At 33.4% G+C, this 26,203-nt stretch overlaps 1 protein-coding gene across 1 annotated transcript; it reads right to left on the minus strand.

Moving 5' to 3' along the window:
- Positions 1 to 25,458, minus strand: LOC134247844 (uncharacterized). Its single transcript, XM_062730252.1, has 7 exons — positions 25,104 to 25,458; positions 24,523 to 24,762; positions 15,238 to 15,714; positions 11,979 to 12,233; positions 10,618 to 10,851; positions 2,615 to 2,736; positions 1 to 1,856 (listed from the first exon to the last, which is right to left on the minus strand). Exons 1-7 carry the CDS (start codon positions 25,357 to 25,359, stop codon positions 513 to 515), a joined length of 2,928 nt encoding a protein of 975 aa, XP_062586236.1. The 5' UTR covers positions 25,360 to 25,458; the 3' UTR covers positions 1 to 512.
- Between the last annotated feature and the right edge of the window lie 745 nt (positions 25,459 to 26,203).

The following is a 26,203-nucleotide window of genomic DNA, read 5'->3' on the forward strand; positions in this document are numbered from 1 at the left end:
CAAAGTACATGTAATATTTATTATATTAAACCGAATGTTTATATAAATGCAAATTATAGTGAACTTTGCGCTCAAAAATTCTGCGCAGTCAACATATCTTTTTTTGGAATATCACCAGTCGACAAGCATTATTAACTGCTGCTATGCTGGAAGGAATGGCTGCATTATTCAGCGGGTAAGGGAATTTATAGCAAATGATTCTTGACAAATTAGATTCAACCAATTTACATGAAAGTTTAATATGAAATATATACATTGCCAGATTGCTAAGGAAAATACAAAATGAATAATGTGCCATTGAGTCGATATATAGAGACACATAGTGAAACTGTTCTTATAACCCTGTCCTCATATTTTTTCAACAAAAGATCTGAAAGTACAAACGTTTTTGAATACCTTACTGTGAATACAGAATTTTGATTCATCTAAGTTTGAAACGATCGTGAATCACTTGGATCAAATAAAACAGTTTAAAAAGTAATTATTCGTAATTCTGAAATTTATTTACCGTCTTAAAGAATCGTTTCCTTCTTTATTTCCCAATATTTGGTCAACTTAGTGGTATCAATGATATGCCGATCAGTGACTGAATGCAAAGGGCATATCATTTTTCCATCTTCTTTTGGAATCCTTGTTTCCAGTAAGAAAAAATTTTCGATATTCATCGCAATTGTTTCTTTCTCATCGTCTTGACATCTAAAGCCTCTAACAAACTTTATTTTCCTATTAAATGTTCCCGTTAAATTATTTAATATTTCTTCTATTCTTCCTTGAATTCTGCATGTTTGTTCTCTTTCCAAAACATATCCTGCCATCGGATGAAATACTTGAAGTTGGATCGAATCTTTAGTGACAGATAAAACAATATTATACTTATTATACGAAAACAAACCAGCGTTTTTGTAAAGGCAAGATGTACCATCATTTTCGAGTACTTTCCAACCAACTTCTTGTATACAAGCAACAACAAGACGGTAAAACAAGAAAAATGGCAGAAATTCAAAACGATAAACAAGAACAGATGATTTACTTTCGGATTTCTTGATGATATTTGGAAGTTCTTCTTCGATCTCTTTACGATTCATGCACGGAACATAATGAGATTCCGTACCGATAGCTAACAAACCAAGTCTTTGCATTAAGTGAAGAAGTGTGTATTTATGAGACTTTAGATATCTTTTTTCTCCATATAAACCGTATCCACTACCCGAGTCTTTGTCCTCAGTATCCGATTCTTCATCTTCAAATTTCCAAATTTCAGTGTTGTAATCTTCGTCTTCTTCCTTAACCTTTTCATACAACTCTTTATCTTTATAATTCCAAATCTTTACCAGAAGCTGGTCTCGCAAATAACCAGTTTTGTAATATTCATCCCAGTCCCCCTGTGCTACAGGAATGCCTTTGAAATGAAGCTTGTCTGTGATGATATGTTTGAAGGCATCAATAAACCATTGAACATCAATGATTACCTTTTCCTTCAGACCATTTTCATTAAAATATAAGGCTTTTCCGGCATCATGATAATACCGCAGCATATCTTGTGTTCTCTTTTCAGCTTTATCTGAAACCTCCTGTTCTTTAGTGGTAATCTCTGGTACTTTCGTTGTTATTTCTGAAATCTTCAAGATCCGCTCCGTGTGTTTTTTCAGGTTTATTTCTAATCCAAAGAAGGACCATTCTTTTGGAATGCTTTCTCTCCATCGTTGATTGGAAGCTATGTTGAAGAAGCAAGTTTCTAAGTCACGGAGAGGTAAAGTAAAATCTGCACAATACACGTTATCGTCTGTGATGTACTGTGATAAATTAGATGTCTTTGGAAATTGCTGGTGCAAGCTCTCAATCAGTTCATTTGTATCCTACATTAAAAAAAGATATTTCTTAAATTACTGTTAATTACTTTTTATTCTTTAGAACTTTATTTTCATAATTACGCGAGTCTGTCTACTTGCAAAAATTACATTCCCGTGTAAATACGTACATGTATTACATATAGTTCTTTTATCCATTTAATTTCAAGTGGTAATAGAATACTATCTTTTATCTCTTTCTATTATCTTTTAGATATTATTTTGGACTGTAATTTTCTTTTTATGTATCATATGAATCTTTATGCTTAACAAGACAGAAAAGGTCCCAGAGACATACATTTATTGAAGCCTTCGAAAAAAAATACTAATTGGAGGTGAATGTAAATATATGAAAATTCTTGTGTTATTGACTTTCTAATACCTATTATATTTGTGTACAAATCATTCAAATCACTGTGGATTCCTAATTTTTTGTGAGTTCTTTTTATCGCAATGGACGGTTGTTCAAGAGATTTTACATAAATTTCAACACTATAAGAATAAAGATGAGTAATGTCATTTAACTTGTGGTGCTTCTCGCGAAATAAGGTCATGATTATTTCCACGTGCTTATTTAGGAATCTACAGTAGATGCATACATGTTTAAATGATATAGATCTGAGCGGTAGCATAACGAATTGCTTTTTATACAATAAAGACTATTACATTTATCACTAAAATATTATATTACAGAATGATAAAGATTTAAGTTCTTAAAGAATTTTTAAAAAATCAAACTGATAATGGTGTAGTAATGAAAAGTTTACCCTAAACTGTCTGATTCCTTTTTCCCAATGAGTTGCAACGATTAGAACTATGGGTTTTGTGTCTTTTTCATTGTCGGAACCACAGTAGGTATGTATAGACTTTATCCAGAACACAAAGTAGTCTGCAATAAAGAGATGTAAATATTCCTTTTTAAATTGATATAAAAAATATAAAATACTGTTTAAAAATCAATTTGCGGCTTTTCAGTGATTTTAAGTCAACTCAATATTTTCAGCTTAACATGATATACCACACATGTAAGGTAATCTAGCAGACAGTAAATATTTAATCAGGATTGTCTTTTTATCGCTCCTATTATATTTATACTCACCGTCAATAGAAACGCAACACCCTAATTTCAGGTTGAAAATTATATACGGGTTATAACTATGTATCAAAAAAGTTAAGACAGCTTTTACTTTGCCAAATCAGTTATTTAACGGTTGAATGATTTTTTTCCACTACCGGAAGTTGCATTTTAGTCCTCTTATCGCAAATCTTGCTTCAAAGTATACACTTGGACCAATAAACTATTGCGTTGAGTGACGACACTGATGAATCTGACTGAAATACAATTGCGAAATCCAACAAAGAATCTTATTGGTGCTTTTCTATAGGCCCGCCCACTTTCACATGGAAACAGCTGTAAACAAGTGGTAGGCCTCTATTTACTGAGCGAAGACTTCGGAAGTGGACCTATATGTACATGTATGATGTAAATGTAATACCTTATTTAATTATTGTGAGCGTGGGTAACCTGTATAATGATCTTGAATTCTTAAATAAATCCGATCCAGACCTGGCAGAAGTTGACTTAAAACAATACAGTTATACACTTCACACATGGCATATTATAATGCGATTGAAAAACGGGGCCGTTTTTCCCGTTTATTTCTTCAGTACATTAATAAAACTAAAACGTACTTAAATTTGGAAAATGTATTAGTGATATTAATTATTTTATAGTGAACATATGAATAATATTGATTTATTCGCCATTACCATAAAAAGTGCGCTACATTTTTAAAAAAAAAACCCACAATGATTTCAACTTGTTTTAATATCACCATGACGACAGTTAAAAAAGCAGTAGCACACACACATTTGAAACATGGTATTTTTGACAGTTGTGACAAAAAAACCCAGTAAACTTTTGAATAAATCCAATGTTTTACCACATATTAGTTGGATATGCTTTCTACGTAAGTACGCGCGGTACAACACCGAAAACAGAAAATGCCGTGAATAGAAAATCGGCAGGATTAAAATAAAAAAATAAAAATAGGTGTGTCATCCAATGCTATAAACATGTACTGTCTTTGAAAGGAAAATATCACATGCTAAAAAGTGATTTTATAGTTTGTGTGTGTTTAGTTCAAAGAGTCACCATCGATTTTCGACAATCATCAGGCCGTTGGACGCTTTCCAACTCGGGCAAAAGATACTGCACGAGAGTGGGCGGGTCCTAATCAACCAATTAAAATGCTTGTTTTTTGGAATGAACCCCGTGATTCAAATTGTTCAATTGTCAAATCCAATTGTATCAATACTCAAGGCAACGCTATTTAGGCCACAGTGTAATACTTTCAGGCGAGATTTGCGAAAACAGAAATCAAAATTAAGCATTTTTAATAAAAATTTTAACAATATCTTGGGTTTTTAAGGTTTTGTAGCTGTTAATCACAAGTATTGTACTAAAATCCCGGGAAAAAATCCTACTTTCTTTACCGTTGTGATGCCTATATTTCCTCATAATGACGGATTTTCATTGTTAATGCTGGAAATTCTCAAAATAACGAAAAAAAAAGAGCTGCAGGTCCAAATGTACACTATATAACGACTCAACAGGCTCATGTGTTTCAATAGCATAGAAAACAATTTCTAGACCGGAAGTCCAAGAGTTACTACACTACGCCAATTTAGAGAAAATTCGACCGCAGTATCTGAAAACATGCTTTAAAAAATGCCCAAGAATATTAATTTCGCTCAGATTAAGACATTAATAAACCTAATGCATGGTAGAAATCGGGCTGCATTTGTTGCATATGGCGGACTATCACGATTTCGTGAAATGATCGGAAGGGGAATGTTTTAAGAATTACCGGGTATTTTTTTCTTTCTTAGGTAAAAAAATAACATTTTACGTTTAAATGAAGCATCAACTTTTTGTAAATTTACTTTTTACCTAAATATTTTCATTTTTAATGTTATCATTAAACTTTAGAAGGTAACACACACCTCTTAAAACATCACCCTTCCTGCTATCAGTTATTTTGAAATCAAAGGCCTGAAGAGCCATAATGGCTTACGTGCTTGACATGGATGTAAAATGTAAGGAAATGTAGTATACTAGAATATTACTTCGTGTTTCCTCAGAAATTTCTTACTGCAAGGGTGGGAGTCGCTGAATTGACGGCGTGAGGCGTTTTTTTTTTTTTTTTTTGCAGTTGAGTTTATTTTATCTAAATTCATATTTTAATGAAAAATACAAATTCATTATAAACTTTTTTAAAGGTAAATAAAAGCTAAATATATATTATTTTGAACAAATTGTAAGTTTTTGCTTAAAATTATTCAACAATAGAGTTTTTCATATAGAGAGATCTAATCACGAAAAATTGTTCTTTTAAAATTTTCTATAAAGCCATTGTCTTTTTACTGTTTTATGTTACAGTATTGTGCTTATTTTGCTATCTACAAATATATATAGGCCCCTAATGACCCTCCCTTATTTTTTATGTATCTACTCTTTCAGTTATCTTGAAACTTTTTGTTCTCATTATGTAGCACCAATGTTATCCTTACTGCATTTAGATATTGACACTTGGAGCGCTTCTGAATGGTGTATTAGAAGCACATGCGTTTGAACTAAGTGCTTTCCAGAGTTCACAAAGTAAATTCAGAAACATTGAAAATGTTAATCACACGTTTCATTTTCAGTACATGAATGCAAAAAATTGTCTTAAATATTATGTGTTTAAATGATGAATCTTTTTTTTTTAATGTCGGGGCATCAATTTTATTTGTAGAACGACCTGCGAATGTCGGAAAACCCCACATTATACATTAGCAAGTGTATTCCTTTTACCGTTCGTACTATCTAACAGCCATCAATTACATTTTATGGTTATGAATTAATATTTTCATCAACTACAAGCTTGATATTAAGTAATATATGCCAGTAATTAAATTGCAATGAACAAAAAATTGACAGTTAGGCTATTGCATCTTACCCCCGTGCCGCGATAAGCATTGAGTTCACAACATTGAGTTGGCGGGAGATCGTGATCGCGTTATCGCCATGCAAAAACGGCCATAGGCAATCACTGCTTTTAGCAGCTGTTTAAACAGTTTGTAAGGTAAAATACATTTAATCTGTAATCCTACGAACTATCTGGCGCGATAACGTATTCCCGACAGAGTTCTCTTTCTTTCATTTAGATCGACTTACCTACACGGTGGCGCTGTTTACACATACGGTTAGACGATATTCTTCCGCGTCCTCACAAGAGTTTATTCAATTTAGTTTTTTTTTATTTGGTTTATCTTGTCTTCAGTAGCGAAAATTAAATAAAAACAACAAGGTTTTTTATTAAGAACTTGGTGAGTAATTTTCACAACAAAGGTAAACTAGAATTAAAGAAAAGACGAGGACTATTTTATCTTGCTCATGTCTACTAGAATACACAGTGAACTCTTTGCCGTAAAGATACACCGGCCTGACCGGGAACTGGGTGCGTATCATTACCGCTACATTTTCAAAATTTTCATTACCCCTACATAGTCATTACCGCTACAAAAAACCTTACGTTACCGCTACATAAAAAAGTATACATTACCGCTACATTGCCTCTTTCGTTAGCCAGTCACTTATGCATGTACAGTACAACCTATACTTGTACATGCATAAGCCCTGTTCCTCCTGCTCACCACGGGGATGTTTTTTTTTTTATTAAAATCAACAAATAATTCGTCGAGGTCTATTCTGCAGCTGCTTTTGCAACTCTTTTCAACACATCTCCACAATTTTGAGTTTTTGAAACTCTTATTTTTTCTTTAAAAAATCGATGTTTACCGGCATTCTCTCGATTTGTAACAAACTTCTCAATGGTGGCCATAATGTTCAGATGACGCTAAATAATTAAATTCCGACTGCAGAGTTATTTATATATATGTACTCATTCTGATTAGATAGTGAGTGAATTCTGTTGATTAGAACTCATGTAAACCGAACTACACCTGGCTAAATCGATATGTAGCGGTAATGAGTTGTTTTTAGCTGATTCAGTATGTAGCGGTAATGAATTGTTTTTTGCCGGAAAAATGTAGCGGTAATGATCGGTCGAAAAAGTGACAAAATGTAGCGGTAATGAGTTGAAATTTTTGGCAATGTAGCGGTAATGTTGACCTCCCCGGGAACTATAATGGCTTCGTAAGCCATAGAAATATAGACATAACATCCGGTAAAGCGTCGGTAATCCAGTGGCATCGGTAGTCCAGTGGTTAAGGTGCCGGAAGGTTGTGAGTTCGAATCCTGGCCACGACAAGCCGACATTGTGTCCTTGGGAAAGGCACTTTACATGAATTTCCTCACTCCACCCAAGGTTAAAAGGGGTACCTGGCTATAAACAGTGAAAGATATTGTCAGAATATTAATGCATGCCAAGAAAACCTTAGCATTCTCTCCATATAGCAAACTCAATAAAAGCTGAATTAACGTTAATCTGTGATTCTTCCCCGGGGAGATGTGCGCCAAGCAATTAATGTCAGCAGATTTGAGGGAGGGATCTTAAAATTTATTGGGTTTAAATTATAGGTAGAATACTAATTATTCATAAGATTTGCCCCCCCCCCGTCTTTTTTTTGGGGGGGGGGGGCGGGAATCAAAAATAGGAAAGGAAAATAATTATAGTTAAGTAATTCTTTTTAAAAAAAAAAAAGCTGTATTTCATTTTTTTACGTAATTAAATTTCAAAATATTTTTTCTAAGTACAAATTGGCATCTGGTAGTTGTGGAAGTACCGCGTCGAAATATAGATAAAAGGGTACCGAATTCCCGGACGCTTACATCATTTCCTGGTTGAACAAGATGGAGACGAGTACTGAATGGGTAGACGTTACCCGATTGGCTATGTAAACATTTTCATTTAAAAGTGAATATTTTCTGTAGATTTTTTTTATATTTTCTTCAATTCAACTTTTTTAAATATAAATTTTGGTACCAGTGCCTCTGACATTTTACGTATTTTGTAAATAAATAAAGATTTTTGACAGGAACTATTTAGGGCATAAGGGACTACTTCCTGGGTTAGACGTTTATTTTTTCTCTAACTAAGAAAGCTAAGAACCTAGGATCCACCCCCAGAAGTCTGCTGCCGTAAATTGTCTTGCCGGCGTTTTGGGAATATGGGTGATTTGCATCAATTACACTTTTATTGACTCCATCGCTGTCGAAATCGAACGAGATTTCTTGGCATGGTCTAGCGCTGATAACGACAGCTTGCACTGAGAAAGATTCTGGATTGTTAAGGTCTGCTTGCGTAATAATGTATTGTAAAGCGCTTTGAGTAGCATTTATGCTAGAAAAGCGCTATATAAAAAAAACAATCTTCATTTTCATTAAAGAAAGTAGGATATTTCCCCGGGATTTTAGTACAATACTTATGATTAACAGCTTCAAAACCTTGAAAACCCCAAATATTGTTAAAATTTAATTAAAAATGAAAAATTAAGATTTCTGTTAAAAAGGCTAAAAAGCATCTTCCGGTAATGGACAGAAATTTATTCAACAATTACATAACTGATTTGTCAAAGTAAAAATGTCTTAACGTTTTTGGTACATGTAATTATAACCCGTATATAATCTTCACCATAAAATTAGGATGTTGCAATTCTATTGACGGTGAGTATATTATCCAAGCGAGATTTCATCAACAGGCAAAATTTTGTCTTTGTCAATTTCTTTGTTTCGTTGTAAGCCCATTCTAGTATTTTCATTACAGGTATAATGAATAAAATATGATGACATTCAATCTAAAGGATAACACATTTTTTTTATAGTTAAATAGATTAAAGATTCTATATTTCCATTTCTAATTTTTTTCCCCCCTGTAACAACTCTTTAAAAGTTAGCGGAGTTGATTTCTTGATAATTCTACCGGAATGTAAATTAGGCAGGACGATAGCTCAGGAGCGAAGGAGGCCTTATATGCATTAAAATCTCCTGCTCATCTGTCTGTGTTTGACGCTATAACGAGGCCATATATGCATGTAGTTCTAGTGCGGCTGTCTTTGTGTTTGACGTCAGCGGATGGGGACAATTGAAATCGGCAGGAGAGTCCTCGTGTAATTTAAATCGTTGTCTACATTTTTAATGTCTAAATCTACAATTTTATCTAATAATGAAATGGAAATATAAGAAATTACTTTTTTGCTAGTATGGTATGCCAGGGAATCAACGATATGGGAAACATTGGATAATTTATACAAAACGAGCTTCGCCCCTTTATGGAAATTATCCTGTGTTTCCCACTGTCGATGGTGCCCTGGCATACCATACTTACTAGAAAGTAATTTCTTATAATTTAATAGATTTTGATGAAAACATGTGGATTTTCATTTCATTATAAATACTGTGTTCACAAACTTCGTCTGGGATAATGATTATACTATAATACATTTTCCCCTCTTTTACCATCCCTGTACATGTATTAGAAGTAAAAGTTTACAGAAGAAACAAATACATGTAAGGATGACAAATCAATTAAGGTAAAGATTAAAAGATTTATTGTTGGCAGGAGAACTTTTTGGCTTATATAATTATGCAAAATAATTAGAGTGTGGAGAGTGTGTGCAAGAGAATGAAATCACAAAAATATAAGATATCCCAACCCCTTAAAAATAGAATAGACGACTTTCACATTTACAAAAGTTATTCCCCTTTGTGGGGTCAATCCGGGGTCAACCGGCGTAAGACGCTGTTTTCCCTCTGTAACCTTACCAACTTTATGGGTCAGTATCCTAGAAATAAAATCTATATGAATATGCTCATTATGTTTTTCATGTTGCCTCATACTCTGGCAATACAGGTACATATCAAAATTGTCATAGAACGTTTGAATTTTAAAAATATTAACAGGTACCTCACAAAGGACAAAGAGGGAAAAATGAGCGTTACGCCGACAACGGGAGATAACTCTTAGGAATGTGAAATTCGTCTATTCAAAGAAATTTATTTCAATTCATTTATATTGTGTCCAAATTTAAAAAAAAACAAAAATATGCATAGAATAAAATCAAAACTTAATACCCACAAAACAGCCACACCCTTCTCAAAAAGTATGGTTTGCATTGATAAAACGTTCATGAAAGAATAAAAATATGAAATAATTATTGGACCTCCTATAAGTGTATTCTTGTTTTTGAGCTAATGTTTTTGTCCCATTATTGCTTGATTATATGTAACTACTAGTATATAAAACTGATTTTGTGCAGAATTCATTATAAATGAATGAAATATATGGAGATAATGAACGTTTATTAAGGTCGAGCATAAGCTAAATCGTCCATTACACAATATTAATTCTAACGCAGAGCAAACAAGGAACTATAAACGTAAGAGTTGGGATCAGGTGCCATGGAGGAGTGGATATCCCCTGCAGACCGGTCATACACTTCAGGTGATACGTGTCATGATCGGAAAATACATTTAACAAGAAAATCCGTCGGCAATTTAGTGCGTTAATAATGATAGAGATTTTGTAAAATTCATGGTCAAATGCACAGTTTCCAATCAATCTTATGATCATGAAATCAATAAATTAAATGCTTTGGAGAAAGTCTTCAGTTAAAAAGTAGACAACGAAAATTAGGAGAATCAAAAACGTTCTGACCAGTCATACAGTGGTAATCGTAAATACAACAATATCTGTTTACGATACCTATTTGAAAAATCAAACATATCATATTTAAATTGAAGGACAGAAAGCATATATTTTTATACCTCCATAGGTCCATCCAGAGAAAAGGCTTCCATCTTGATCACACACTTTCTTATCCACCTTCTGGTCCAGACGTTTAGAGGCGTCCACCACCACAACATAGAAAGCTCTCCTGGTCAGGTAAATCTGGTGACAGGCGTAGTACGCACACTGGCCCCCGAAGTCAAAGAAAGTCAGAGTCCTAGCGCCAACATTTGTAGTATTTACTTTGTCGTTGTTTTCCTGGATTTTCTTTGCTAAAAGGAGCCATCATGCGTTTAAAATTTCTATTTTTCTAAACCGACACATCTCACATTATATTTATAATAACACAATAGGAACGAAGCAATAAGATGGGTTTTGACATTTTTTCACTTCATAACATGAAAAGACCAATTATATAAATAAACTTTTAAGTGTTAAAATTACAATATTGAGGGTAATTTATGTATATGATTGAGCATAAGATGCATTGATTCTACTGTCGACAATACTGTGCAGTGAGCATTATATCGACATTTCCAATTTGTGCCATTGTTTAAACATCAATTTTACAGTTTTACACAGTTTTAACTATAAAAGTTACACTTAATGACACACAAAAGTATTGATTTGCAACGTCAGTGTATTTTAAAAAACATGAAGCACAAATAAAAACAGAAAGTTTATGTTGATGTCAATGTTTAAAATAAAATCAAAGGTCAAATTTTTATTGAAAAAAAAAAAATAGAGATGAAAAAATAAGAAAAAAAGCATATCATATTTTTGTTTTATGCGAGAACACACACACACACTCTCTCTCTCTCTCTCTCTTTCTCTCTCTCTCAGGCATAAGTTGGAGCACCACTTATGACGTCGCACATAGTAATAGGGTTCTAAATTGCGTCACTTGTAACACTGAAAACGACTAGCGTTAGTATTTTTGGTCAATTTATCGTTTTGGTTGGATGGATTTTTCTGCTAATTTGTATGAAGCATCTATAATGTCCTGTGATGATGTACCACATAATTCATAAATAAATTTCCCAAACTGGCCAATTCCGACTGTTCGTAAAATTTGAAGCATTCCGTAACATGTCGTAATCTTGACAAAAAGCAAGAAAAGATGGAATGTTCGGTTAAACTTTTTAATGGAAAAACTTATTACAAATAAAATCTCATTTTTAAAATATGCAAATGAATAAAATATTATATTAAATAAATCGTAAAAAGTTAATCACTCTTAAGAAAACGAGAGCAAAAATGGATGTCTAGTCTAATTTGTTACGCCTTTAATTTTCAACGTTTTTACGCTTAGACGACGTACGCAACAACGGCAAAAATAGATACACATGAAAATGACGTTACAAAATCAGCCCCAATTCCGTGCGCGACCTCTTATTACCTTTTAATGATTTTGTTTCATCACATAATTCAAATATTTCCTCATGCACCTCCAGCCCCTCAGTAGATTTTACTTTCTTACTCTCTTCTTCACTACAACCAAGCAGACGTTTAAGTAGCGTAGTTTTCCCCGCCCCAGCACATCCTACAATCATCCCCCGGGCGTGATGGACTGTCTGTGTTCCTCTCTTAGCGTACTCCACATACCGCTCTCTGGCCTCCTGGTCCCATAGTAGTACTTCTCTAGGGACTCCCACTGTATCACGTAAAAGAAGAAATTTTTCACAACATGAAAAATTTATGTTTTTAAACTTCAGTTTAAAGAATAGAAAATAGTTAAAATAATGTAGGCGTCTCTCCCAGCTTTATTATTATTATTTTGGGGAGTGGGGGGCTTCAACATCTTTGTAATGGTACAAGAGCGGGGTTGATTCATGCCGGTTCAAATTATCAATAATTGCTATTTTGTTTGTAATTCTTACCTGAATTTTTGTGTAACTATGTGATCATTACAAATTAAATCATTCCGCCATGTTTATTGGACTTGATTTATTTTATTTTGGAACTCCTTATGAGTTGATGAAAAAATATCACATAGCAAGAAATATAAGTGTCGCAAAAAGACAGAACGTGACAGAACGCTAAGGAGTATGTCATGTGACCGCCAATATCACATGATCTGCGCATTGGCAGAATGGTGGCAGATACGCATTAAAATCGGAGAGGACTACACTTAAACATTTACAAAATTGAAACCCTATATTATTTCTTTTTGGAAGTTATTCAATTAGTTCGAGAACTTTTTGATCACCCCTCTTAGTATGTTCAGATAAATAACTAGAACTGTCCAATAGGGACAAATACCCCCGCTGGGTTTTTCAGAGTAGGTGCCAATTCAGAAATATTTTATGGATCTAGTAAGAGGTATTCACTTTTGTCTAATAAAGTGCCTTACCACAGCATAATACGCGCATCAAATATTGTTCGATAATCATAAATTGGTTAGGGTGCAAGAAAATTTAGTAACCTTGATTAACAGATTGACACAGATTTCAATAATCTAATTTCCATTTCTTATCATGTTTTAAATATTGTACATACATCTCTTAGAGACTTACAGTGTAGGGATTAATTAAAACAAAGAATACATCATATAATTCTAAACTGGCTGTGTTAGAGCTTAACAAATATCCATCTGCAGCTTTAAATTGTTTATTGCATATTTCATGAAATAATGGAAATGCTTCAGTCTAATAAAAAAAAATCAAAAATTAATTATTCTTTAGACTATAAAATTCTAAGTGAGACAAGACTGCAATTTGTTGCAAATATATGAAAATTGAAAAGTAAATTTTTTTCAATGACCACATGTATAATTAATTTTAATTATATTATACAATACTAATTCAGTTTTAATCATACACCAAAACATCAATTTGTTTTAATTACATTACACCAATTGAAAAATCTTTATCTGAACTGCAGCCATCAAGAACTCTTAATTAACACAAGCAACTATAAGGCCATTTCTTTTTGCCCAACTCCCAAGAGAAAAATTAAGATTAGATGCCAGTAAACTTACGACAATGAACTCATTAATTTCTCTCTAATTTGACATGCACATTTCTGCTATCAAAAATTCTCCTTGACCAGTGCTTGATAATTATGCCCATGGGACAAACTGAATTCCTCTCAAATCATTAACATTTGTTATAGAATTTGCTGTAAAGTATATGATAAAAAATAAGTTTTTACTTAATTTAGCATTTTTTAATAAGGATACAACTATATTTTTACATTTTTTAGGATTATGAAATTTAAAATTTTAAAGACTTATTTTTTTTTTTAATCACTTAAATTAAAGGTCACAGTGACCTTGAAATAGGTTGTGATACACCGTCTACCCAAGATGCATTAATTGTCCAAGTTTGATGATTGTAAGTCTAATAGTTTTCTAGTTATGAGCCAAACAAAACAACAAAATAAAAAACAAAAATGCCTGTAAAATGCACAAAAATCATCTAATCATGATGAAAATACCAGGTGCACAGCTTCATATGGTGAATAATAAGTGTATAAATTTTCAGTCAAATCCATCCAACAGTTTCTGAGAAACGGTCCGGACAAAATCTTGTCTACAGACAGACGGACAGACAGACGGACATGGTGATTCCAATATACCCCCCTAAACTTCGTTTGCGGGGGTATAAAAATTGCTGGAAAAGAAGTTGGAACCTACCCACGTACACACGAAAAAAGATTTTCTTGGCATGATACCCCCTCCCCTTATAATTCTACATTTTTAAGAAAATTAAAATAATCTGTTTGATGGATTAGAAAAGCTATTAAGCTTTTATGTGTTGGTTAGAGATGTTCATATTATTGCAGTTGTCAATACTTAATGAAAAAAAGAAATAAAATTTGCTCCCCGGAATAAATTTCCATACACCACATTTATAGCAGCCTACGAGTGTTTTGTTTAGTTTATTATTCAGGCATGCCTTATAGATCTACTGTTATATAAAATAACCTATATGTTTTTGTGGTGTCTGTATACTATTCTCAAATGGTGAAGAGGTTCAAATTAATGATTGATTGCAAGCTACAAATGTATAAGGATATGTGTAACCTTGGACAAAATATTTATTGTAGCTTAAGGTGAAATGGTGATTTTGTAATCTAATAATTGTATTTTTCCATCATTCTATTTCATTAATTATTATTTTTTATGTGCGTACATATTGTTCTCCTGTAAATTATCCAAGTCCGTACTGTAACTGATTGTATCATTTTGAATATACTTATAAGCTGTAAACCTTAAAGTAACAATAAAGGGTGGCTTGTTTTTAATTACATTGCTAATCAGCCGCCCCCTCCACCCCCATCCCCCTTCCTCCGCCACCCACACATAATTTTTTAGCATTCAGTGCTCTAGACACTACATGCCTTCGGCGTTTATGCAAATTATCATGCAAGTTACTCGTTTTATTACATCATGAAACCAAAAACATAAATATGAGACTGTTTTTCCTTAAATAGTATAAATCCTAAATATTTTTGAACAGAATACTTTGATAGATGCACAGAGTATATCGATAATTGATTATAATTCTAATTAAGCTCACGTACAAAAGGATGTATCAATTTTATTATAGCAATCGAAAGTCATACATGAAGAATACAAATATGTCTTTATTTTAAATGTGTGAATGGAATACTTGAAAACTTGTAAGAAAATTGCTGTAAGAATTCATGCTTACACTTTTCACTGATCTTGTAATGAATCCTCACGTCAGACATGGTACAGTGTGTTAGGATGTCCAGCTGTAGTTTGTCAATGAAAAGCTCAGACATCTCCTCCGGTACATACAGACATCTCTCTCCCTCACTTCTCTTATACGCCCACGACCGGCAGTATTCTGATATCATGTCACGTGACGCCGTGGTCAGGAAAAACTCCAGATCACTGTCCTTCACCAGACACTCCGTAACAAAGGCATGCATGACGCCATGTCGGTTATCGTCTGATTTAAACGTTATTACATTGTCATGTGTTCCTGTGATTGCATCAGGAAGCTCTACCGAGCCGTCATCAGTAATATCAGAGAAATACCTCTGTCTGATTTCGTCCCTTATGATCCTGTGTGATGGTTCATTGAGATTTAACTGATATTTCTCAGTTAACAGTAAGCAGTACAGTAGACATCGGACATTTGATGAATAGTTATGTTGTTCACCTGAAAGTATGACATTTCAACACTAAAAGATTAAAAGTAGGGATGTCAAAATATTAATATTCCTTAATTGAACAATCAATTGCATTGTTCGAACGATAGTCAACTATTCGTTTTTTTCTGAAAATAAAATTGCATTGTTAATTAGCGTATTTATAAATCAGAAACTCTTTCACGACAATTTATATAAAAATTTACATGAAATTCCTATATTATAATTACACACAGATATTCAGAGGCACCAAATGTAGGTATATGATGTTAAAATAAAATTAATTTACACCGGCAATTCTATACAAAAAAGTCTGATTTCCCGTAAATCGCATTCATTAATAATTTGTTTGTAAAATCAGTTTTTATTATAGAAAGCTTAGAAAAATTTCAAGCACGGCGTTCTTAAAACATATATAAGGAAGAGGGAGGGGTAAACACATAATCTACACGTCAGACAGGTTATAAATGTATAATTGGTATTTGGTTTGTGATCAAGTTACATGTAAATTAATTTTACAAAAAAGTCCCGTATTATTTCAGATTTTACCACGAAACCAAAATGGTCAGTAATTGAGATATAATTATCGCAATAAACTTGCATTAGTAATTACTGTATCTTCCATTAGTATCTTGAAAGTGATCTGAAGAGATTTGGTTATGGAAAATTATATATACATTGTATACTGTTACAAGCGTGTGCTTGAGCTCGTAATCGTCTGAGGACGTATACTACCAGTATTTTTGTTTGAAGAAGGACGCTTTTCAAATTTGAGATGAGAATTCCTTGAGTTCCTTTTATCGCCTCCCCCTTTTTTTAAATAATCTTTCAATATTGGATCGTCATTCCTTTCGACTGATAGTTGAATAGTCGACTATTCGTTGACATCCATTATTTAAAGTCATACATACATGTAAGCAAACATTTAATTACAATTTTATCATTTTTCCCCTTCCGAACCATCAATATCTTTATTTTTCAATTCTTTCATTGAAATGGCATTAGACTCAATCTCTTGTCATTTGTACTAATAACTGAAGACAAAACTTGTTAGTTGCGGATGATCTGTATAAATCAGGGAATTGGGGTTAGAAAATTTACATAAAGAGAATAAAGAATCTTTCAACCCATCACCTCTCTAACCATGAGATAAAAATTCTTCGCAAAGTTGTCAAGAAAATATAAAGGACGATTAAATTAAAACTGTTTTTCGGTTTTACATTCTAAATGTTCTTATTATATGTACTTAGTATAGTATGACCCAAAGATGGTTTATGGCACCTGATGTTTCGGAGGTCCGTGTGTGCTCTGGCTAAGATGGTATATCAAAATTCCAAATCGATACACAGAAACATTACAGAAGGATTCGAATCCGTTTTAGGAATACCTTCATTACCTAGCTGCAGAACGGTAGCTCTCTGCTTGAGAAAATTTGGATAGATAACGCTGTCGGCGTAAATCGAAGGCTTTTACAACGCTTGGATCTGTAGCTCTCTGCTTTATCTATCCGAATTGTCTCAAGCAGAGAGCTACAGTTCTGCAGCTATTCATTACCTTGATCACTCTCCTCCAATCTCTTCATGCATGAAATTGACGCTAGCAAAACAACTTCACCAAATTTATGTGAAAGTATTTAATACAGTTGCATGTAATTAGGGGGTGACTTTGAAAATATTCATCCCAAGGAACCATTGTCAATTGTGGCACAATTTTAAGAAATAGTAATACATACTGCTTCAGTGCTTCCAGAGAAGAAGTACAGAAGCTTCCAATTGTTAACAGTAGACGGCGGATGAAATAAAATCTAAAGGCAAAAGGTCCGAATCAGAACTCCTCGGGGTGCAGTGAATAGAGGGGTACGAAAGCTATAATTTAACAAACAATTGTTTCTACCAAAATTCAATTATAAGTGTATTTCAGATCAAATTCTTAAATGTCATTCTCACTAAGGAAATTACTTTTTGTTTCGTTACATAGCTCAGAAGGCTCATTCGAGATTCGAAATACGAGATTCGAAATTTGAGTTTCGAGATTCAAGATCCAAACTAACCAATCAAAAGTCTGTTTGAGATTCAATTACTCCCCTTTATTATTTTTTACTATTAAGAAATCGTTGAGTATTTAAATACCGAGGAAGTCTTTTGATTAAATTACAACGCAAGAAAACGTTTTATATATTATCAAAACGAAATTCAAAGAAAGATTGGATTTTGGTCTGTAAAATTTGCTTAATTAATTTATATTTATAGCTTCGTGAATGTCATAAGAGATTTATATAAAGAATATATATATTTCGTATTATCTACTTTGTATACAAGGTTGTTGGTTGTTGACATAATAGTAAGCTTAAATTAACAGTACATGCATCCCCCTTTTTCCTTTTTACTATTGATAGTCAAAGAAGTTTAAGTAATATTGTATCAAAAGAGATAAGGTACTAAATGAAGTTCGCCCCCCCCCCCCCCCCCCCCCCCCCCCCCCCGCCTCTTTCACGTCCCGAAATAGGATTCTCGTGTTTGGACACATTTTTCTCTCAGTTTCTGTCAGATTTGAAATAATTTTTTTTCTGGCTCCCCCACTTTCAAGACCGCTGCTTCGTCTCTGTAATAATTAGTACTACAGATTTCAAGGTTTTTCTGCCCCCCCCCCCAACCCACTTTCAAAATCGATGCCTCGTCTCTGTACTACGGATTTCAAGGTGGGTTTGTGACAAGGTATTAGAAAGTGGCAAGTGACCAAGTTTATGAAACCAATAGACAGCCCCTTAAATACAGATGGCTGTCCAAACGGAACAAAATAGCCCCGGCTGGGTTTTTCAGAGGTAAGTTTTTCCATAATAAAAATATGCATAAACCATGAATCATAGAATTTTTCTTCCAGTGACCTTGAACCTCAAATGACCTTAGGTCAAGGTCATGACACACCCTTGGGTGATGGGCAATCTTTGTGTGAAATGAGAACCTACCAAGTTTATCCAAAAGAAAGATATGGACCGGACACGAATTATGCAATTTTTCTTCCAGTGACGTTGAACTTCCCCAAATTACCTTGGGTCAAGGTCAAGATACACCCTTGAGTCCTAGGCAATCTTTGTGTGGAGTAGTAGATTCTAATGTTCCTCTGTAAGAAAGATATGGACAGGACATGTTTGCACAGACAGATGGACAGCTAGACGGACGGACGGACGTACAGCTAGACAAACGGACAGACGGACAAGGTGATTTGTTTGTGGAGGGTATAATAATGACCCATTGGGAATAATCAAAAAAACATTGTTAATACCCTATCTCCACCCCAACCCCGAAAAATAGGGGTTATCATGGTTATTAGACGTTATTTTTGAATGGACATAAGCATAAAGTTATTGTTTTCTACAGTACATTATATCGGGAAAATATTACGGAAATGGCCAAATGGGAGGGTGGGGGGACAAATGTGTGGTTATCGACATTCATTGTCAATCTTGCGATGCATGGATATATATATATATATATATATATATATATATATATATATATATATATATATATATATATATATATATATATATATATATATATATATATATATATTCGAAAATTATTAATTTTAAAAGGAAACCGCTCGGGTCTCGCAAGATACATAACCAATCAATACACAAAATCATAGATCTTCAATATTAACATCATCGAGTTCATGATTATTTTCATCTAGATTTTTATAAAAAAAATTAACGTCTTCCAAGATCTCTTGTTGTTTGTTTACATATTTGCCATCATTATTAATCAAGTTGTTGATATTCTTATTGACGTTATCTCGTTTTTCTAGGGCACAAAAATATGCTAAGGGTTTCCTAATAGATGAAATATATAAAAATTTAATTTTCAATTCCTTATCTTGTTTTAAGGCTTTGATAACTTAAAGTTAATTAAAAATCACAGAAACACTACAGATCTAGACTAGTAAAAATCACAGAAACACTACAGATTGGAATTTATTTTATTTTATATCAAATAGTATAGATGAATCTTGCTAAGCTGTAGAACTGTGGCTTTATTGTTTTATATTTTAGTCTCTGACCATAATATTATGGTCAAAGACTTAAATATACTAGTAAAATCATAACAATAATTTCACGGGGGGGGGGGGGGCACAGCCATACATTTTCAGTTTGACAACCAAAAACAAAGCAAACAAGCTAATTCAGAGAATTTGTGTCCCTCGCTTAGGGAAAAAGTAAACCATGCGCAGTTTAGAGGGAGGCGGGGGGAATCAGATCCCCTTGACTGAATTTGTAGAATTATTAAATGTATACTGATTGACAGAAGCAAAAAAAATATTCCAATATGGATAATTCATAAAGATTTGATTGCTTATTCTTTATTATGTGTATAGAAGATTCTTTTTATATGGAATATTTATCACACTGTTATGATGATTTCATGAGTTTGTTTAAGCCAGACCTCATATATTTTTCATTTCACATGCTGAATACTACAGTATCATTTAGTAAAAAAAAAATTCGAAAAAAAAAATTGGATCGTCCGAGATGCGAGCCCAGGCCCTCTCACATATGAAGCGAGAGACATACCAACTGCTTTAAACAGACACAAATTATATGCAAAGATGAAGTCACATTCATGTATATTTCAACGTTCGATCTTGTCAAAATTTTACACAATGCATGGTGTCTAATTTAACCTTTAATAAACAGTTCTAAAAGATGTAATAAGAATGTAAAGTCCATCGAGAACTTGCACGTAATAACTCTCCTCATGCCCCCGTGCTTAAAATAGCGATATGTAATACAATAAATACTGATAAAACAAACGGGACATGACACTTTGAGTGGGGTAAGAGAGGTCCTAGGGAGTTTGGATATACAATTACATTGCAAAAGCTCAAAATCTTCTTGAAATATCCCCCGGAAAGGATGGCGTTTCATACAGACAGAATATATCAATTTACGACCTTAAACTTTGACCTCAAAATCAATAGGGGTCTTCCATAGGCCACAGGGAGTTGTTATTTAAAATTTCATTGCAAAAGCTCAAAGGGTTCTCTAGATATCACACGGAAACGAAAGTGTTATTACAGACAGAATTTGCAAATTTATGACCTTGAACTTTGACCTTTTGACCTCAAAATCAATAGGGTTTCTCTCTAGTTCATAGTGAGTTGATATGCAAAATTTCATTGCGAAAGCCCAAAGGGTTCTCGAGATATCGTGTGGTAACGAAAGCGTTACAGAGAGACAGAATGACGGACAGACGGACAAATCCAAATTAATATCCCCCACTTTTCAAGCGGAGGACAAAAAGTCATCAGATGTTTTTATTGAGGGGGCACAAAATTGAGGGGCCCCAAGTTATGATTTTTAGAGTATTCTATATATCGGCAAAATTATCGTGGGCACAATGTAAAGAAATGGGGGCACAATGTAAATAAATGTATCCTCATTAAGTTTTCATATAAATAATAATTTTCTCCCTCATCAATGTTCTTGCTAAAAAAAATGTCAACCTACTAATTCCATGATAAGATCCAAATTTCCTTTTTATTTCGTTTTCATACATATATCATTTTTTCTTGTAATCCAAATTTCCGATTTATTTCGTTTTCATACATACATGTATATAATTTTTTCTTGCATTATTATTTAAGCAAATGACCCATTTGATATGAATTTATTAAACGATTTCTTGATAGTAAAACAAAATAAAGGGGAGTATTCAAAGTTGAACCTGCCTTTTGATTGGTTAATTCGGATCTTGAATCTCGTATTTTGAAACTCGAATCTCTTCTGGCCTTTCGTATTCATGTATGGCCATCTAAGTCACAAAATGACTAGGTATGCATCAGTCGATTCCGTACTACATGTACAATGTACCTCATCTTAAGTGTTTAATTGTTTGATAACAATGAAAGAATAATCTGAGGTTTATCGAATGTTACATAAACTGCTGAAAAAGGAAATGTAACTTTACAGTGACCTACAGGTTTTATTATTGTATTATGTTTTGTTCTTGTAAAGATTTTGCATTTCTGGGAAAATTTAAATTTTTTTTTTTTTTTTACATTTTTACGAATTAGAAATATTTACACGATTACAGGAGACCCAACCCATTTTTCTCTGATCAAGGAAAATGTTTCTGAAATGTGTTTTGTGAAAACAAAGCTTCATATTCTAAAATATGTTTGAATTCTTGAATGTCGCTATTTTACGTTGCAGCCTTTTTTACTGTTTGGTTGTGAAATTAAAATAACGCAAGTGAGTTAAGGCTACATATAGAGGTTTATATGCAAAATATCTAATTAAATTCCATAATTGCTCTACCTACCGCACAAAAAATGTAAAGACTTGTTTTCTAATACATTTTTGGTACCCTCGACATGCGATAGCCAGTACACATTATGACGTCATCGACCTCTACTACACAACTTTATAAGAAACATTAACAAAATCAGTTCGGTGCAAGGGCATACCTTACTTTGTTTAATAGAAACAAGGTATAAAAAGACGCAGAATATTCAAAGGATTTAAGATATTGCTGCATAAATTTCGGAACTGCAATTGTTTAGTTACTATTCGTGCAGTTTTAAGTTTAAACAGGGTAAAAATTGTTTAGTTACTATTCGTGCAGTTTTAAGTTTAAACAGGGTAAAAATTCACAGTCCGGTGTAAGTTTCCTAAAAAAATTTATCGATTGAGAAAGTGCACAGGATTTGTGCAGCAATTTTTATTAATTTTAAGAACATTCTCCCTAATACTACACATTGTTTATTTTAAATTAGATAGGATATGCTCTTGCGCTGACGTGATTTTGTTGATGTGATTCATTACCTTGAATGGGAGAGAACAATGACGTCATAATATGTCGTCATAATGTGCACTTGCATTAATAAACTGTCGATTTAAGTATGTATAAGAATATTTATTTGAACTTTCCCTGTTCACAAAATATACAATTTATGAATTTTTATTAGCTCATTTGCATAGAAATATCCATATTTAGCCTTAACTCACTTGCGTAATTATTTCCAAAATTTATAAATACATACTAAATACAAGTATGTTTATTTCTGTAACAGGGTATATATTTCATAATATTACTGTAGAAGCACAAATTTTCGTGGGGACAAAATTTCGTTTATTTGTCATCAAAAATAGTTTCGTTGGCATTTAATTTCGTTGTTTTGAGAGTAAGCCTATTCAATATATAGTCATATAAAATTTCGTGTGGGATTTAATTTCATTGATAATTGTTAACAACGAAATAAACGAAATTTAATCCCCCACGAATATTTCTGCTTTTACAGTATATAACTTTGTGAAATCCGGTAATCTGATTGGTCAATACGAAGTACTTATTTTTTAATAACGACCGCTGAAAGCGAATAATGACTCGCACGAGCTGCCTCGTTTTCACTTTCGCTTTAGACAAACATGGAAGTTCGCAAGTTGTAGGCGAGGAAAATTTAAAACATATAGTGAAGAACTCTGGGACTGATAATACAAAACAATTACTAGGATATTTGTGAATATTTTTCGGGAATAATTAGCACATACCATTTCATGGTTGAGTTCGACCTTTCCACTCAGCCAGCAGAGTATTGACGCTGTTTACGCGATTACGGAGACTAAAGAAAATATAGACAAGCATACCATGTAAGTTTGTATCTATTCTTAGAAGACATTAGGTATTTATATTTTGTCAGTGCATTTCGACTGCAAGTGTAAACGAGAGCGATTCTCAAACTGGGGGAGGGGGTACTCTGTATTATTCGGAGATAGATATCTTGCGTCATTATTATGATATTGCCAAAACAATTTCCTCTGAGTAATAATCAATGAATTCTGAAACATTTACATTCAACTTATTGGTTTGGTTTGAACATATTTTATTCAACTTATTCATGGTTAATACTATCTCTGTAAATAATAGGATGATATACATTGCACTAATAAATTTGGGAAATTATTATTTATATAATATAATAAATATGGACTCAATGCACGGTCAATATGCATTTATAATGACCCAGAATGACAGATATTGACCGAAGATACATGAAGTATATCGACCTCAGGCTAGCGCCCTCGGTCGATATACTACATGTATCTTCGGTCAATATCTGTCATCCTGGGTCATTATAAATGCATATTGACCTACTTTGAGTCCATATTTGTATAATAACATCTCGGTTTACAAAAAAGTCGCCTATCCATACCCCCGCCCCCTTTTAGGATCCCGACATAAAACAACCCGTCCCAATGAATGATAGATATATATGGGATAATGTACATATAAAAATAATTCCATTAGAATGATAAACATTAACCTGTCATTCTGTTGAAAAAACCAACCCGGGGATGGGGGGTCAACTTCTGGGGATCGATTCTCTATTTATAAAATTTACTAACGATGATGTATGCATGTATTGTGGGGATGGAGATCGGGGATAACCAGATTTCAGAATTGTTCATTTTTGGAAACAACTTCATTATCACCGAGATTGCATGATCAGAACATGATGTAGACTTAACACTGTGTAAAATTACTATATAATAGTGTGCAAGGTTTTCTGTACATGCAGTATGTGCTTTTTTGTAGATATTGAACTATAATAAATACACACACTTATTACCGTTAGGAAAACATTTTCAGCATTGTGCAGAATACGGCTAAGTTTCATGTTTGTACACTTTTTTTTATTTACGGAAAAACATTTCCCCCTCTCTCTCTTTTTCTTGTGCATATTGTTTAATTTTACTGTACAATTCCAACGTTAAAAACCGTTATAAACCTGAATTAAACATTTCAAATAAATTCCCTTACTTGGTTTTCTGTAAGCTTTGTTGTCGATGATGTAAATATCCCAGTGTGGATGTAGACCTATACAGGATCTCACGATGTCAGGTCTCGTGTCTAACGTGTATTTCCAGACCCATGTCAAGTGATCTACAGTGTCCTGTGACCTTCCTCTGCAATGTACAGTCTCCCCTTCTCTTCTTAGATCCGATAGGAACTCTTTTCTTTTATCTTCACTCCACATTAGTATTTGGTTTGAAACATTCACTGTAGAAGAAGATGATTGAGTATTGTCACACTGTTAGAATAATAATTTCCACCAAAATATTTCTATGGAATTAAAGTTATACAAAAGTATATTATGTATATAGATAATCCAATAAAGAGTCTCAGTTGTCAGAATGAAAAAAAAATTGTAAAGCTTCTGAAGATGGAATGAAAGCATCAGCCATAATGTACAAGCTTCATAAAATGGTCAACATCTTAGGAATCATATCATGGAATGTTTAAAGTAACGTTTATAAATATTCCAATCTTTAGAATTCAATCAATCAATTGAAACATTTTCTGTATTTTGAGAAAAATTACATTTCTTTACACTGACTTACATATCCAGTGTATCTCATCATCTATACTCGTGTCCTCCATAGTGACGTGAGTCAGTATGTTCATCTGTAGACGGAGTATCAGTAAGGCATTACAGTCACTGTCATCACTAATGACACACTTCTCTCCAGGTTTTCTGTTGTATCCCCGTGATCTCAGGTACACACTGACTGTGTCATAACTACTGTAATAGAATGGTACACAACTTTTTTCTAATGCTATCCAATACATTGTCTCATCCTTTGTGTCCTCTGTCATCTTGTCCTGATCTTCCCAAAGGTAATCACGTGACTTCAGTCTGTCCAGAGTCTGCTGTGCTTCCTCACGTGTTACAGGATCCTCGCCCACTTCCTGTCGTATCTCGTACACCCACTGTCGTATCCTATTAAGCAGAACCAGCCACTCTGTGTCAGTGAAGTCAGGAGGACCGGAGTCAGAACACAGAAAACAGAATAACACGGACACCTCATCAACAGTCAATGTGGAGAACCGATCTAGAAATTGAACATACAATGATCAACTCATTGAAATGAGATATGTGCATACATATAGTCTACAGAGAGTTATAAATCAAAGGGTGCAAGCAAATATTTTCAGGGGGGGGGTCTAAAAACTTCCTTGACAACAAAAGTAAACTTCATTAGAATTTTATTTCGTATGTTTTCTGTCAATAGTATTTGAATAAATAAATGAACATGTTAGCCGTTATTACACTATTTTATTACACTATGTTGAAACAAAATAGGGCAATTCGTCTTTTAATTTCTCTCTCTCTCTCTCTCTCTCTCGATCGGTGGATCGAAACAAACTGATCCATAGACTGATATACGTGTTTAATTTAGGATTCAATTGATTGTAATTAAATTATGCTGAAATCAAATATTTTAAATAACAAATAAGCTTTGATTTCCTTTATATATGTACTTTTTTTTATAATTTCTCTTTAAATACTCTTGAAATTATTTTCGGGTTGGGGTTGGGGTGGGGGGGGGGGAGAGAAATCTGGAGAAAATCGCTATTAGCTTATTTTATTCATATTGCTTACATAAACTTAGAAATTGATTTTTTTCAGTGATGTGAACAACTTTATTGTAGCAAGATA

The sequence above is a fragment of the Saccostrea cucullata genome, unplaced genomic scaffold (genome assembly GCF_032062105.1).
Source record: "Saccostrea cucullata isolate Sc308-1 unplaced genomic scaffold, CSIRO_AGI_Scuc_v1 ctg2525, whole genome shotgun sequence".
Taxonomy (NCBI): Eukaryota; Metazoa; Mollusca; class Bivalvia; order Ostreida; family Ostreidae; genus Saccostrea; species Saccostrea cuccullata.